The sequence below is a fragment of the Choloepus didactylus genome, chromosome 1, assembly GCF_015220235.1.
Source record: "Choloepus didactylus isolate mChoDid1 chromosome 1, mChoDid1.pri, whole genome shotgun sequence".
NCBI lineage: Eukaryota > Metazoa > Chordata > Mammalia > Pilosa > Megalonychidae > Choloepus > Choloepus didactylus.
This window is the reverse complement of record NC_051307.1, coordinates 165,622,886-165,640,033: the sequence shown is the minus strand read 5'-3', so window position 1 is coordinate 165,640,033 and position 17,148 is coordinate 165,622,886. Positions and strand designations below refer to the sequence as shown.

Below are 17,148 nucleotides of genomic sequence, written 5' to 3'. Positions count from 1 at the left end.
GGGTCGGTCAGGGGAGGGGCAACCTTTGCCGTACCCCCCGCCCGAGTATACAGGCCCTCAGGACCCTTTGCCATTAGGTAGTGGTGGGAGACATTTCTGGAGATGGAACCCTTTCACAACATTTAGACCTTTTGGCATGCTGGGTGGCTACCAGCCACTTGAGCCGCAGCCAGTCTCAGAAATGTACCCGGTTATTATCAATCCCCAAGGTGGCAATCGGCACGAATCATATGATTACAAACTATTGAGGGAATTGAGGCAGGCCGTCCATCAGTATGGCCCCAATGCCCCTTATACCTTGAACATGATCGAGAACCTCTCTGCTCTAAATCATACACCCGCAGATATTTTTCAGCTAGCCCGTGCTTGCTTGCCGTCAGGCCGATTCATAGATTGGAAAGCATGGTTTGAGGAGTTAGCTGAAGAGCAGGCCGCAAGGAATGCGGCGGGGAGACGTGGCGGGTGGAATGCTGACATGCTGTTGGGGAGAGGCGCCCATGCCCAGAACCAAACGGGTTTCCCACAAGAGGTCTATGCCCAGATCTTCCGCTGTTTTGTGGGTGCCTGGAAAAAGCTAACAGGTGAGGGAGAGGCTCAGGCCTCACTCAGCAATATACACCAAGGCCCCACAGAACCATTTGCGGATTTTGTAGCCAGGATGCAAACCGCAGCTGAGAGAATCTTCTCAGATCCAGGAGTAGCAGAGACTGTGGTTAAGCAAATGATTTTTGAGCAGTGCAACAAGGAGTGCAAAGTTATCCTGGCACAAAACAGAGCAAAAAATTTGACAGAGTGGGTCAGGCTCTGTAGAGATGCTGGCAGCCCTTTAACTAATGCAGGTCTAGCTGCCATGCTAGCCAGCTCCCTACAGGTGGCTACAAAAAGCCCGAGAACCTTAGGGGCAAAGTCTAACGGGTGCTATGGCTGTGGCCAATCAGGGCACTTTAAGAGAGATTGTCCCAATAGACGTCAACCCCCTGCCACTCAACGGTTTGGCGAACCAGGTGCAGCAACCAGGCCGTGTGGCCGTTGCCACAAAGGCCCCCACCGCGCAGAAGACTGTAAATCGGTTTTCGATGCGCAGGGTAGACGCCTCTCTGGCCGCCCCGAGCAGATTCCAAAAAACGGGAAGAGGGGGTCCGCCCTTTCGACGGACCCCCTTGCATGCCATTCGACAACACAGGATCCGATCAAATTCGTGCGTCCCCCGGCTCAGCAGGACTGGACCTCTGTGCCACCTCCAGACTCGTACTAACCCCCTCCATGGGTGTCCAGTTAGTAGGGACCTCCTTCAAGGGGCCCTTACCGGCTGGTACTGTAGGGCTCATATTGGGAAGAGCATCCACGGCCCTGAAAGGATTAACAGTTATACCAGGACTTGTAGATTCAGATTTCACAGGCCGTGCCCAAGTTATGGTTCAATCTCAGCGGGGCACCTTAGTCATTGCAGAAGGTGATAAGCTGGCGCAGCTCCTGCTCTTACCCAGCTTACATGCAGTCTTTCCAAGCAGAATCAGACAGAGAGGGGAAAAAAGGGTTCGGATCCAGTGGAGCGATTTTTGAGGGACTCCATATGTCCCTGGAGTCTCGACCTATGCTAACCATTAAGGTGCAAGGCAGATCTTTCTTGGGCCTGCTCGATACAGGGGCCGATCGGTCTATCATAAGACAACAAGAATGGCCCCCCACCTGGCCAACGAGCAGGGCGGAAGAGCCCATTAGAGGAATAGGCCAAATTTCAGCGCCCATGCTCAGTGCAGCTGCCCTTCATTGGGCCGATGAAGAAGGACACCAAGGCAGTTTCCAGCCTTATGTATTAGCCCTGCCTGTGTCTTTGTGGGGAAGAGACATTCTGACCCAAATGGACGTTACTTTAATTAGCGGCTACTCCCCAACCTCTAAGCGACTGCTAAAAGAAATGGGGTATACCCCCGGCAAGGGTTTAGGAGCTTCATTGCACGGACGTGCGGAGCCTATACAAGCTGCCCCCAAGTCTGACAGACGAGGCTTGGGTTTTTCATAGGGGCCACTGAGGAGAGATTCCCACCCACACCTATAAAACTAAAATGGAAAACCGAGGCTCCGGTGTGGGTGCCTCAGTGGCCCTTGCCACAGGAAAAACTTGCAGCGTTGCATGCCCTAGTATCAGAACAACTAGAAAAGGGCCATATCGCCCCTTCCACGTCACCGTGGAACACCCCTATATTCGTAATAAAAAAGAAATCTGGTAAATGGAGACTGCTACATGATCTAAGAGCTATTAACGATTGCATGGAGCCTTTAGGGCCCGTTCAGATGGGACTGCCCCTCCTCTCGGCATTACCGGAGCACTGGTCGATTTTCATCATAGATCTGAAAGATTGCTTCTTTTCTATTCCGCTCCACCCTGAAGACACCCCTAAGTTTGCCTTTACTGTGCCCTCTAGTAATCAAGAGGAGCCCTGTCAACGCTTTGAATGGACAGTCCTGCCCCAAGGCATGGCTAATAGTCCTACCATGTGCCAGCTGTATGTCGCTGCGAAGCTAGCTAGCACTCGGCAGCAGTTCCCTCAAGTGAAAATCATCCATTATATGGATGACATTCTCTTAGCCCATAGAGACACAGATCTTCTTAAAACAGTTTTGTCACATTTAGTCCTTAGTCTTAGAGAAGCTAACCTAGAGATTGCCCCTGAAAAAATCCAAATGACTGACATTACCACTTTCCTGGGGGCGAAAGTCGCACCCACTCATGTTTCCCCCCAAAAGGTGTCTCTCAGGCTAGACAATATACACACTCTCAATGATCTACAAAAACTCATGGGGGGATATCAATTGGATCCGTCCATACCTAAAAATACCCAATGTCAAACTAACACCTTTGTTCGACCTGTTGAAGGGGGATTCTAATATAAACTCACCTCGAAGCTTCACTCCAGAGGCAAGGCGAGCACTATGCCAGGTGGAACAGGCGCTCAGTGGCGCTGCATTGAAGAGAATAGACCCTGATGAGCCTTTTGAAGCCTGCGTGCTGCCGACAGAATTACAGCCCACTGCGGTACTGTGGCAGCGGGGGCCGCTGCTCTGGGTCCACCCTGGAGTTTCCCCCAAAAAAGTCCTAGAGCACTATCCTACAGCGGTTGCAGACTTGGCCCTAGAATGCATTAAAAGGGCTGTGCAGCATTTCGGTCAGCAGCCCAAAAATCTCAGGGTGCCTTATTCTTCCCAGCAGCTTGAGATACTCACCGGATGCATAGATCAATGGGCCATTCTCCGGTGTACATTTCTTGGTCCCATTAACAATCAGTTCCCTAAGGCTCCTCTCTTGCAGTTTGTCACCCGGCACCCAGTGATTTTTCCCAAAGTAACCTCTCCTAGGCCACTAGCAGGCGCCCCCACCGTATACACGGACGGCTCCAGCTCTGGAACAGGGGCGTATTGTGTGGAGGGGGACACTCCTAAAACAGTGCTCTTCCAACCACAAAAGCCTCAATGGGTAGAACTGCAGGTTATCATTGCAGTCCTGGAAAGCCTTTCCGAGCCCTTAAATGTCGTCTCGGATTCTGCTTATGTTGTGAACTCTGTACAAATTTTAGAAACGGTGGGCATTGTTAAACATTCCTCTACAGTAAGGACGTTCTTTGCCAAACTACAGGAGGTTATATGGACCAGGCAACACCCTTTTTACATAACCCATATTAGAGCCCACACAGGTTTGCCTGGCCCTATGGCCCAGGGGAACCATAGCGCAGATGTAGCCACTCGACAGCTGCACATCTTTCCGACGCTGGTACCGTATCAACAAGCCCGAGAATTCCATGCCAAGTTTCACATCAATGCAGGTACCCTAGCTAAGCGGTTCAGCATACCACGTGCAGCTGCTCGAGATATTGTCCGAGCCTGCAACAATTGTGCAGAGCAGAGAGCAGTCCCCTCGGTTGGGGTCAACCCTAGGGGTCTCACCCCAGGGGATACTTGGCAGATGGATGTCACTCATCATTCAGAGTATGGTAAGATCAAGTACTTACATGTGTCGGTGGACACATGCTCCCAAGTTTTATTTGCCTCTGCTGAACCAGGAGAAAGAGTCTCCCACGTCATTGCACACTGCCTTGCTGCATGGGCAGCTTGGGGTAAGCCAAAGACGTTAAAGACGGATAACGGGCCTGCCTACACTAGTAAATCCTTCCAAAAATTTTGTGACAACATGGATGTCCAATTAAAACATGGCATCCCCTATAACCCTCAGGGGCAAGGAATCATTGAAAGAGCGCACAGATCTCTCAAAGACTTGCTTAAAAAACAGAAAGAGGGTATAGGCCACGGCCTGTCCCCAAAAGCTCGACTGTCTGTAGCCTTGCTCACATATAATTTTTTAAACGAAAATTCACAAGGAATGACACCTGCCCTGCAACACACCACCCCGAGTCCTCCGCATAGAGGTCTAGTCCGTTGGAAGGATGTCCTGTCGGGGCAGTGGAAAGGCCCTGACCCGGTGCTCAGCTGGGCCAGAGGCTCTGTTTGTGTTTTTCCCCAGGAACCAGGACGTCAACCAGTGTGGGTTCCGGAAAGACTGGTGAGAACCGTGACATCACCTGAAGAAGCCAAGGAACAGCTGTCAGAAACGCCAACGAATATACAACCTGAACCATTAGACCAAGCCTCCGACCCTGCTGATGATGGCGACGACCGACAAGACGATAATAGTAGGACTGACCACCCCGCGGTTGCCCAAAAAGAGGATCGGTAACTCTGTTCTTTGCTCTCCTATAGCAATCCTTCTAATCTGCCTTTTTAACTATATTTCCTCCACAAGCTTCAACGAGTCCTTCCCCCTCACCAATGACACACTGATCCTCTCTTTTGCTAACCTCTCTGTCAAGGTTGTCAACACCACAGTTGCGGCGAATGCTACTTGTGAAACTGGTAATGGCGAGTTAAGTAAGGGAGTCTTGCTTGAATTTCTTAACGTTACAGGGAAGAGCCGCCAGTCTTGTGAAGGGATCTTGAGTAAAAAGGAGACTCAAAGGTGCCTTTTCCTTCCAGGGCTTGCTCCTACAGTCTGCAACCGTTCCAAAGACCCGGATGCCTCGCCGCCCCGCTATCCTAGTGTATCGCCCAAGTTATGTCTGGCTCCCCGTCAAGGCAACCGACTGGGTTGGCCCTGTTTCTCAAGTTGTTTCACTTAACAATATCCCCTTCTCTAAGTCTAGGCGTCCAAGAGGCATAAAAGAATGGCTATCGAATGCTGCCAGTGTAGCTTCCTCTTTGTTTGTCCCAACGATCGGGCAGGCTGTGCTACAAGCATGGACAGATCGGCAGCTCGCCATAACGATGGAAACGGTAAATGGCTTGGTCAACCTTACCCGAGACGTGCTACGCCGCCACAATCAGATGCTGAACTTAAATTTCCAGGCCATTCAGAAACTCCAAGCGGAGATAGAAGAACTTGGACTGGAAACAGATGGACTCTGGAGAGTGCTTCAGCAAACATGTGACACCCGGTGGCTTACGGTTAAACTCTGTGTCACTCCTGTCAGGGCCAACGTGACCGGAAGCATTTCCAGAGTCTCTGATTGGCTGAAAAGGTCATATTTTCCTGAATTTGTTAATCTCTCCCAACAGGTGGAATCTAGTTTAGACACAATTGGGGGGATCAAGTTAAAACCCGTTAAAGTCGATCTCTCCGGGTTAGGCGAGGTTCTACAGAAACTATTGCACAGTGTTTCTTCCTGGTTCTCTTGGCCCAATTTAACTAATTGGATCCTCATTGCAGTGGGATTATTGGTGGGATTAGTCGTTGTTAAATGTTTGCTAGAACGCCTGTTTCAAGCGCAGCAGCAATTGCGTGTTACCACTATGATGGCTATGACTCCCACCTCTGTTACCCCCGATAGTGACCGATTTATTAACCATACCCCTTCCTGGTCGCCTCAGGTGGGGCGCTTTGGAGCAAAATTTGTAGCGAATCGCATGGCTGTTTCTCGGGTGTAAAAGGCGACACCAGTAGTCATAATTTTGTCTCAGGTGGGTCTCTAGGGCAGAGTCCTAGTTGTGGCCAGACTGGACCCTAGCCATTGCACAGAGACACCTAGTGACACCCCCGACTCTGGTTACTGCTGTTCCTGCCCCCGTCGTTGTTCCCCAGTTGCCAGGCAAAGCACTGCAGGGAGAGTCACGTTGCTTCCAGCTTACGGACTCTCCGGTCTCCATATGACGTGAGCATTCTGGTTGGTGCTAGAGGCTCCGCCGCTGGATGGCTGAGGCCTAATCCAGACTCCCCAAAGCACCAAAGAGGTTGTGAACCATTTGGGTTCACGGGAGCACGCTCATCACTGGAGACACTGGGTCAAAAATAAATAAGAAAGGGGGAGATGTGGAAAGCCGCCTCCCGAATCGGGCCTAGCGTATGCGCTGCAGCCTGCTCTAGAGTTACCCCCGCCCATCGAGTGAGCCAAGATGGCGCCTGCATCCTGTTTCCGCATAGTGACGCATGTATCCGCCACCCGCTCCTACCAATCGAAATCCTGTATACGCGATACTAGCCTAGAAGCTTATTGGTTGTTAATTGTGTATAAAAGGTCTTACCCGGACGGGGTAGGGTGAGACAGCCCACAAGGAGCCGTGCCTGACGGCCACATCGAGGCTGCTCTCCCACGAGGCGCCGTGCCCCGTGTGGGAACCAGTAACACAGAATGTTCATCTAGCTGTAGTAAAGGGCTTGCTTTCACAACTGCCGTGTGGTTCGAGTCGTGATTCATGACCAGGTTAGTTCGCGCAGTCTGCATCTCTCTCTCTCCTTCCCTGTTTCCCCTCGCCGGCCGGGAACCGGGGACCGAGCGGGGCAGCACCGGACAGGTGACCGTAAGGAAGAATTTGTAAGCTTGAAAAACAAATTGCAGAACTTATGGGAATGAAAGGCATAACAGAAGAGATGAAAGACACAATGGAAACATACAACAGCAGACTTGGAGAGGCAGAAGAAAGTATCAGTGATCTAAAGGACAGCACATATGAAATTCTACACACAAAAGAACAGATGGGGAAAAGAACGGAAAAATATGAGCAGGGACTCAGGGAACTGAATGACAACATGAAGCACATGAATATATGTGTTATAGGTGTCCCAGAAGGAGAAGAGAAGGGAAAAGGGGTGGAAAGAATAATAGAGGAAATAATCAATGAAAATTTCCCAACTCTTATGAAAGAATTAATTACAGGTCCAAGAAACGCAGCATACCCTAAACAGGATTGATCCAAATAGACCTACTCCAAAACACTTACTAACCAGATTGTCAAATGTAAAAGACAAAGAGAAAATTCTGGAAGCAGCAAGAGAAAAGCAATCCATCACATACAAGGGAAGCTCAATAAGACAAGTGTGAACCTCTCAGCAGAAACCATAGAGGCAAGAAGGTGGTAGTATGATATATTCAAGATACTGAAAGAGAAAAACTGCCAACCAAGAATCCTATATCTGGCAAAATTGACCTTCAAAAATGAGGGAGATTTTAAAATATTTACGGATTAACAGACAGTGAGAGATTTTGTGAACAGGAAACCTCCTCTACAAGAAATACTAAAGGGAGTGGTATAGACAGATAGGAAAAGACAGGAGAGAGAGGTTTGGAGAAGAGTGTAGAAATGAAGATATCAGGAGATAAAAAAGCATATAGAGATTGGACATTTGATGCTGAAGGAATACAGAATGTTCAAGAAGATTGATTGTATAGATCCAGAAATGGATAGCACAATGCTTTATGATGTTAGCACAACATTGTAAGTATACTGAACAAAGATGACTGTGAGTACAGTTGATTGAGGAAGGTTAGGGGTATGTATGACACTAGAAGCAAAGATAGAAGATAAAGACTGGGACTGTATAACTCACTGAAAGCTAGAGTGGTCAATGATTGTGATTAAATGTAGAAATATGAGAATGTTTTTACATGAGGGAGAACAAATTAATGTCAGCTTTGCAAGGTGTAGAAAATGGGATGGTATTGGGGAAAAATACAATCAATGCAAACTAGAGTCTATAGTTAACAGTAACATTGTAATATGCTTCCATTAATTGTAACAAAGGCAATATACTGAAGTTAAATGTCTGTAACGGGGTTATAAGGGAGGAGTATGGGATTCTTGGTGGTGATGTTGTCAGACCTTTTTATTGTATCTTATTTTTTTTTTCTTTTTAGTCATCATTTTTTTTTTCTTTTTCTTTTTATCTTTTTTTTCTCCTCTTCCTCTTTCATTGTGGAAAAAAATGGAAATGTCCACATATAGATTGTGGTAGTGAATGCATAACTATATGTTTAGACTGAGATCCTTTGATTGTTTACTTAGGAAGGAATGTATGATGTGTGAATAAAACTGTTTAAAAAATAGTAATAATTTTGGAGACTCATCCTAGTACTGATTGGTAATAATGGTAATAAGCATGAATCTTTAAGAGGAAAAAAAGTCTATTTTTTGCCTTAAGTGGGTGCAGTGAGCCACTGACCACATGAGAGAGATATAATGTCTTAAATCAGAAAGGCCTCAGTTATCATTTACCCCAACATCCTAGCATTTGTCTTAAGGTGAAGTTTTTGTAAAAATGCAAACATATATATATATACACACCATTCATACACATTTATTTGCTTAATATCTGCCTTCCCCAGTAGCCACAAGGACAGGGACCACAATCAGTACACTATATATATGTGTCTATAGAACATAGTGGGTCCTTATTGAATGTGTGTTCAGTGAATGAATGTTGATGATTAAATCACAAGGAAAGGAACCTTAGATAGTTATCTCTAAACTAACTGGAAAGCCTCTCAGTTCCCCCAGCTGGCTGCCCTCACTGAGATGGTCAAGGCTGCACAGGTCCTTCTGCTGCTCTCGGCCTCAAGGGGATGCAGGAGATTCCAGAACTCTCTTGGGCCTTCCTTCAGCCCTTACACCTTGCTGTGTCAAAGGAAAAATTGCACCAGAAGATGTGAAAAAAAGCAAGGATAACTTTATTTCTAACTGCCATGGTAGGGGAGAGAGAGTAGAACTCAACTCTGTTGAAACAAAGGACGACAAACTTGTTAAGGGCTGAGAGTGGGTTGTAGGAGGGTAGGGGGTTTGATCGCTGTGATGGGTGAGTGATTTATTGTGATTGCAATTAGGACCACTTGATTCAGAATGTTTCTCTTAGGCCACCTGAAGTCCCTAAGGGCCAGAGAGAGGAAGAGAGAGATAAAGAACTACCTAGTCAGGAACCTGTCAGGCACTTGGAGAATGTAAGTCCCTGTAGTTTTTTTGTCACCATTTTCCTGAGGCAGCACATGCTACTGATTGAAAGGGGAAAATATGAAAGGATACATTGATATTTGGCAGAAAAATATCCCTTGGTTAATCTGTCAAAAAATATCATCATATATGAAAGGTGAACCAATTTCAAAGGAATGACATTAGCCAACATTATTCAAAATTCCCAAAGTCATTCTCCAAAGTCTTTGTCAGTTCACTACTGATTCTAGAAAGAAAGAAAGAAGCATGCACTTTGGGAAAGAGGGCAGGGAGTTTGCAAAAGTCAGTGTGTCTGCAGAGATGCCTGTTTTTGCTGCTGTCATGAAGTTTCTCCTGGACAGTTGAGGATAAGGATCTGTCATGTTATTTAGGAGTGGGTGACAGTCTGAGAGTCACTGAGCAGGTGACAAGCTGTCCTTGACTTGGTAAGTTTCCATGGTTGTCTTTGGTTGATATGGATATCATATTTAGTGATAGTGAGAGTTTCCCCTGTCAGTTCAGTGATGTGATTTTAAGGAAGGAAGGTAGAATGTCTCTTTGTCAGCTGGAGATGATTTTAATAGATATCACCTGTCTTAATAGCCCTAACTTAGTCTACTAAGCTTTGGGCAAATGAGATTTCATGCTTTATCATCAGGCTGCCAGATGGAGCTCAGGTAACTCTATGTAAAATCTCATGCTCTATTACACAACAGTTGATGTTTGCAAGGAAAAATAAGTATCTTAGAGGTTTTTATAGCATTTGTTCCTTCACAGCAAGAGAGTATTGCAAGTTTGTAGAATGCTTTATACTGACCTGTTTAACCACTGTGACTTTTACAACTGCATGCTAGCTGGAGCACAGTAAATTACTGAAAAAGTACTCTGAAGATGTTACTGAGCTTTGCCTGCTGCTTCATAATCTTTAAATATTACAGAAAAACATAGCTACTCTTAATAAATGTCAGGTCATTTTTTTTTTTTTTTACCGAATTCTTGTTAGAACGGTCTTTCTATGGAATATGTCACAAAGCAGCATTTCTCTAGAATCCCCTTCATTATCAAGTAAGGATCTAATGGGGTTTTTGAGAAAAACAATATGAAAGTACCCCTTAGAGGGAAGGGAACCAAATGTTCCAACACTCTAAATTACAGTCATATTTAAAGACTCGTGTAAAGGACAGAGCAGTGTCTGAGGCCGATGAGGCTCTGGGTGCCAAGCCGTCCTTCCAAATGCAATTTCCCTGTTCTTTGGAAATAACAGCCAGTGCCTGTTGTCTTTTGGAGGTGGGATGACTTCACAAATGGGAAGGCCATGAAGAAAATTTAAAATGAATAAATTGTTAAAGGACTCAAGCTTTAGGAAAACTGCTTTTCAAACAATGGTGATGTTGGAGTAAAAGGTTTTCTTTGTGAGATTTTTGAGAATGGAAACTTGATACAACTTTTGTTGGTCAGGAAAAAAAGAAAAGCCAGCTGTCACTCAAACAACACCAAAGTAAGATAAGGATACTTTATAAATTTTCCTCCTTAGGATAAAGGAAATATTGGATCTTGGCTCTTAGGACAGATTGTTTAACTTAGAATTTATGGAAATTTTTACCCTAGATTCACACTGAGAAATGGGTTGAGGGAAACTGCACCATAGTGCTGGCTGAAGTTTCAGTGCTTCCAGACCCTGCAACTTAAAGATGAAACAAGCTCTACCTATGGTATTACTGAAGGAACTTACTATTCTTCCACAGTAGAACATCTAGAGGGAAACAATTGTTTGAATTAATGGAAGTTTCCAGTATGGTCATGTTCTTAAGAATGGTAGGAGTTCCACTATACAATGAGATTGGGGCAAGTACTTGGTGAAATAGAGGAAATAATTTAAAAATGGCATGATGTAACTAAAACATTTACATCAATGTTAAAACATATCATTGTACATTTTCTCCAGTCTTTTGATGTACAGCTAACATCTAATAACCTCTGGTTGGAATTCTTTTCCCTTTTTGCATAAACTACACCCATAATTCATTTCCAGGTTTACCTTCTTTAAAGTGGAATGAGAATTTAGCAATCTTAATTCAGAGTACTAGATATTTATACTTTTGAATCAACCTTTTAGAGTTCTTTTGCCATGTACTTATTTGATAGCATTTTTTTTTTCTTTTTGTTTTGCAACTTGTCAAGTTTTTGGTAAGCGTTCAACTTAGTTTTCCTAGCAAAGATAACTGTCACATTCAGTCTTCATCAGTTTATGTCACATTGTTATAAATTTACCATAATGAGCACAACATAAACAGGTGTGAGAATAAACACACTGTCTTGGATACACATATATCTTACCGGGAAGGGGCAGAAGTTCTTGGGCACGCCCAAGGCATTGTGTGTGCCAAGGGCATCAGTCAGTATCTCCTACAAAGGGGACTGGAGAATGTTGATTAATCTACGAGTTTGCTCAGGGGAATTTAATTAAGAAATTTTCTATTATCAATACATTTTCATTAATATTCATAGGTATGAACTTATAAAGAGCATTTTCCCAAAGTGTTTTCTAGCACACGTCCTGCAGAACTTGCCTTAATGAACAGCCAAAGCTCACTTATAATCACTAGAATTTGTCTGCATACATAATTGGTGCACTAAAGTACTTTTCCCAGCATCTAGTTTACACTGAGGTTCTATAATTGGTTTGCTCAAAGGACTATTTTTTTCTTAGATGGGAAGAGATAATGTTTGGTCCACGCCTCATTGAGTTATCACAGGATATTCATGATTTGGAGATTTAATGAACTCTTATTTCATTTATACATGACAGAGATCCAAAACACCTCTATCGACTTTTTAAATTGAATTTGTCTTCTCCTAAGTACTGGTAGCAATAAAAGCTAATCTGCCAAGAATAGTTTAAAAAGGAAAATAAATAGATATTGATCCTATTAATATTACATTGATAGATTTGGAAAATTTTACAGATGAGAGACAGAGCAAGAGAAGTGTATGTATATATGTGTGTGTGTTTATATATCTATGTATATTTATATACACTCACACAGGCAGAGAGAGACATGCAGAGAAGCAGAGAGATAGTCAGAAAGGGAGAGAAAGAAAGATAGAAAAATAGAGACTAAGACTGATTCAAAGAGACTGAGAGATATAGAGATTGAGAAAGAAACAGAGAAAGAGAGGGAGGGCCAGAGAGAGATTCGACTAGAGAGGAGGGAGTGAGAGAAACAAAGACTAATAGAAAAATAGAGAAATAGAGAAGCAGAGAGAGACAGAACACACAGAGCTGGAAAGAGAATCAGCAACACCATGAGAGAGACAAAGAAACAAAGAGACACACACAGAGAGAGACAGCACGTGCAGAAACCACCCCAGCAATATTGCTCGAGAATAGTTCCATCTCTGCCCTTTTGACCAAAATTGCAGAGCAGACTGATGTGGAGGTCAGAGGTCTTGGGGAAGCCATGCCATTGACTGGAGAGAGAAGCAGGCCCAGGGACCACCAAGAGACAGCGTCATAACAGTCAATACCAGACCTGCGAGTAGATTACAATCTGGGCATTAATTAGGTGGCCCTGCATTATGTGTTCTCATCTGTTAAATGTGTTTTCTGACTGTAAATGTATTTAAAAAAAATTTTTTTTTGACTGCAGAAAGGTACTGAAGGAGATCTCTGTTGGAAAACTAAATCCAAATGAGACTGTGCAGGCCAATTTGGAAGCCCAGCTCCTCTCCAAGCTGGACCACCCAGCCATTGTCAAGTTCCATGCAAGCTTTGTGGAGCAAGATAATTTCTGCATAATCACGGAATACTGTGAGGTGAGACTCTGTCTTGTGGAAATCTTAATAAAAATGTGTTCCATGGCAAAAAGCCTTCTATAAAGAGAAATCTCAAAAGTTCAATTATCCAACCACCAGCTAAATAAAAACCTGGGATCTTGTGTCTTGCAGCTAAGAACGATCATCTCCAGGTAATTGACAAACTTGCTTCTAATGAAGAAGGATTTATTCCCTTGCAGTCAAAATGAATACATTTTAAGGAGGAATTTGCTGCAGAAGAATGCTTCAAATATTTATTTATTTATTTATTTGGCTCCCAAGCCTTCCATAGTGGCCCAGCAGACATTTAAATGCTTCAGCAGAGGCATGGCTGGAGTAGAGGTGCATCTCCTGAGTTCTGGGTTCCAGCTCTATGACTCATTTTCCCTAATATGCAAGAAGTCCTCCCTATTTATTGATTTATGATAATTTATGATAATTTTCCTTGCCACCTATGTTCTCTCCAAGTACTGGCTGTGTATTTTACTGAGCCCCAGGTGAGCATGAAGCTGCTTGGAAAGGTGCAAAAAAGGAAATGACTATGTATAGTTAGTGCAGTTCTGTTTACTTCTGAGAGGCTAAGTAGAGAGGTTGGGTCAGATAGAAAATGTGAAGCTGACCTTGCTCAAAAAGTAGCTCCCAGAACATTCTGGGAGCTAGAGTTAGCCAAATGCATCTTGGGAGAATTTGGTATCATTCACACTTTAGAATGAATTTATTCAACTCATTACCTGGGTGTTGCTGGGGCCCCAAAGAGATGATGCTGGGAAGAAAGATGATGGTTTTTAGAATAGAGGGCAGACCTATTTGGATCAAAAACTTAGGACAACCAGACACAAGATGAAGGTGTTCTATGTTTGGGGGGCATAAAAGAATCAGGAGAAGAGGAAGAAGTTCAAGGAGTGGAGAGAACAGCTTTACAGATTAGCTGGTCTGTTACCCCAAATGAAACCAACAGCCAACTTAAAATATCTGGGTGATTTTGAAATATTATAAGTCTCAGCAGCTCCCCTTCAGCTCAGCCTCCCCTGCTTAGTCTTTCAGTCTTGCTTGATATTTCTCCATCTGTCTTGTCCCTCCTGTATTTTTCATGTGTCTAAAGGATTAAGAAAAATCAGTGAGATGATGAGGTGTGCAAAGCAGTGATACTGATCGGCTACACTGGCATTTTTGCCACAAATCCATGCAAAACTACAGGTATTTGCATATGTAGCTATGTAGCTACCTTGGGATCCATCTGCTATAATTTAATCTTTTTTTTTCCTTTAGCCCCTTCAGTTAATTAACTATCTTATTTTGGAAACCACTGACCCCTTTGCTTTTATACCTCTCACTTCCTTTCGGCACATGGACTTTTTCACTCTTTCCTAGTCTTAAAATATTTTTAACTGTAATCAGCACTTATTCAATAGACCTTTCTATGATGATGGAAATGTGTTTCTGTGCTGTCCAATATGCTGTCCACTAGTCACACATGGCTCTTCAGCACAGGAAGTGAAGTGTGACTAGTGTGACTGAGGAGCTGGGTGTTAAATTTTATTTAAGTTGAATTCATTTAAATTTAAATAACCTTGTGTGGCTAGTGGCTACTGTATGGAAAGTAAAGATCTAGATGATAAACTTTAACTTTCCCTGAAATAATTTTTAATCTTAACTTTTTATTTTAAAGTAATTTTAAACTACCAGGAAAGGTACAAGAATAACACAATGAACTCTCATATACTCTTCATCCAGATTCCCCAGTTGTTAACATTTTGCTGCATTTGTTTTATAATTTTATCTATTCACCTTCTCCTCCCATCCCTCTTTCTTTCTCTTTCTCAGCTATCTACCTTTTTCCTGAACCATTTGAGAGTAAGTTGCAGGCATGATGCCCCTTTGCTGCTTAGTGCTTCCAGGAGTATTTTGTAACACTAAGGACATTCTCCTCCAAAGCCACAATACAACCAAAATCAGTACATTAACAGTGATACAGTGCTATTATGCTATTATGTAATCCAGTGGTTCTCAAAGTGTGGTACCAGACCAGCAGCATCAGTATCACTTAGGAACTTATTAGAAATGCAGATTCTCAGGTCCCACCTGAAACATACTGAATCACAAGTTCTGGGGATGAGGCCCAGCAATCTGTGTTTTTACATGCCAGCCAGAAAGTTCTGATGCTTGCTCAAGTTTGAGAACCAGCCATCTATTCCACAGTCCATATTAAAATTTCACCAGTTGTTCCAATTATGTCTTTAAAAAGGACGTTTCTATACGAATGTTTTTTTCTGGTGCATAATCCAATCTAGTATCGTTTGCATTGATTTTTAAATGATGGGTTGTTTCCATGGGCTCCGCTGCCCTCCGGGAGGGAGCGTTGCCATGGTAACGGCAGCTGAGGCAGGGCTAGGAGAACAGCTGTGGGGCTTCCAGGGCTCTGCACTCACCAAGCAGCCAGGCTGCCCCTTCCCCGACTCCAAGGAATGATGTGTGTGCAGATTGCTTCCTTCTTGTTGTTAACAGATATTTTTCATCTTCAGACCCAAATTTACTCTTAACTCACACAGACCTGACATTATCCCCCTTTTACTAAAGTAAAATAATAATATTGCAAATGGCAGGTGGCAAAACTTGCAGCTCATAGAAAGATGCTATCTCCATTGAAATACCTGATCTTTTTATCTCCAGGTTCATTCTTCTGTAATTTAATTTGGGACCTTGCAAAATGGAAATATATAAATGCATTTGAGAGGTCTCAACATGTACTACTGAACCCCTTGGGCACATTATGAGTATGAAGAGCAAACAACCAAACTCACAGACTTCCTGCCAAGATCTAACTAAATCTTTGAAGGGGAATAGTTCTAAAGCTACTAAAGTGGCAGAATATTTCAAATATTGGCATCTTCCTCTTCTTGTCCACATAGGGGAAATGGAACTAGTTACTGGTCCCTGTCTATCTTCTATAATTTCATACTTCTTCATCTTGGCTTGGGCTATTCCCTTTCCCTTCCTCCTAGCCCCACATCTTCAAATCTTGCCCATCCTCCCAGGCCCAGCTTAAAGGCTGTCTCCTTTAGAAAGACTTCTTTGCTATCCTGGCTGGAAATCACACACACACACACACACACACACACACACACACACACACACACACACAGGCCCTATCATAGCATTTTATCTCACATAACACACTCAGCACATTACACAGTGTACAAACCATCCCAGACTCTCAACATGTAAGATAAATCTTTTTCTGATTCATTTTTGTATCACATCATGGACCCACATAGTGCCCCACAAAAAAGTTAGCCCTCAAGAAATTCTTTTTGATAAATGAATTCTTTACCATTTGCTTCCAGCTGCCTCCTACCTCATTTCAGGCAAACACTGATGGTAAAGATAAAATACTGGCTTTTTCCACTTGTCATACCTGTCAAAAGCATTTTGTCCTATCTGCTTTTGTTAGCACACTTAAAAATGTTCTGCAGTGGAGCCTGTGAGACACTGTCTGAAGGTATTCCATTCAGATGAAGATAGGCATCCCCAGAAACTGGGGGTTAAATTAGTAAACATAATATAGAACAGGTGAGATCACATAATCACATATCTGTAGGAGGGAAAGAGAGAAGAGAGAGAAAAACACATGACTGTCTCCAAGGGCAAAAAAGCAGAAAGGGTTGGATTTGTCTATTTCCTGCTTGGTGATATTAACATAGCTAAACAGAAATTATGTCGATAGAAAAAGTAGTCCTCAACCTTGGCTGTACATCAGAATCACCTGGAGAGCTTCCAATAACACCTGAGGCCCAACCCCAGAGATTCTGATTTAATTGATCTAGAGTTTGACCCAGGCATCAGGATTTTTGAAAGCTTTCCAGGTCATTCTAATGTGCACCAAGACTGAGAACTGCAAACAAAACAAAACAACAACAACAACAACAACAACAACAACAACAAAAAGTGTGTGGGGGGATGGTTAGTGTGGAAGCAGAAAAGTGGGGTCATGAAGGAAAAATTTGTCACTGTTTTCTGGAGCACTGAGCATAGATGAGGCCCTGGCTTGAGAAGACAGAGGGCTGGTGCTGGTAGTGGATATGGTTTTAT

The 17,148-nt window shown here is 43.6% G+C and overlaps 1 protein-coding gene across 4 annotated transcripts in view; it reads left to right on the top strand.

Moving 5' to 3' along the window:
* The window catches only part of NEK11 (NIMA related kinase 11), a 314,565-nt gene that overhangs the window by 51,662 nt on the left and 245,755 nt on the right, over nt 1–17,148 (top strand). For 2 of the 4 annotated variants that reach the window (XM_037844899.1, XM_037844909.1), the window contains one exon: nt 12,894–13,059. In XM_037844899.1, coding sequence (XP_037700827.1) covers nt 12,894–13,059 — 166 coding nt within the window. Of the gene's footprint in view, nt 1–9,237; nt 9,255–12,893; nt 13,060–13,201; nt 13,212–17,148 lie in introns of those variants that run through there. The other 2 variants (XM_037844925.1, XM_037844914.1) reach the window with 2 other exon arrangements.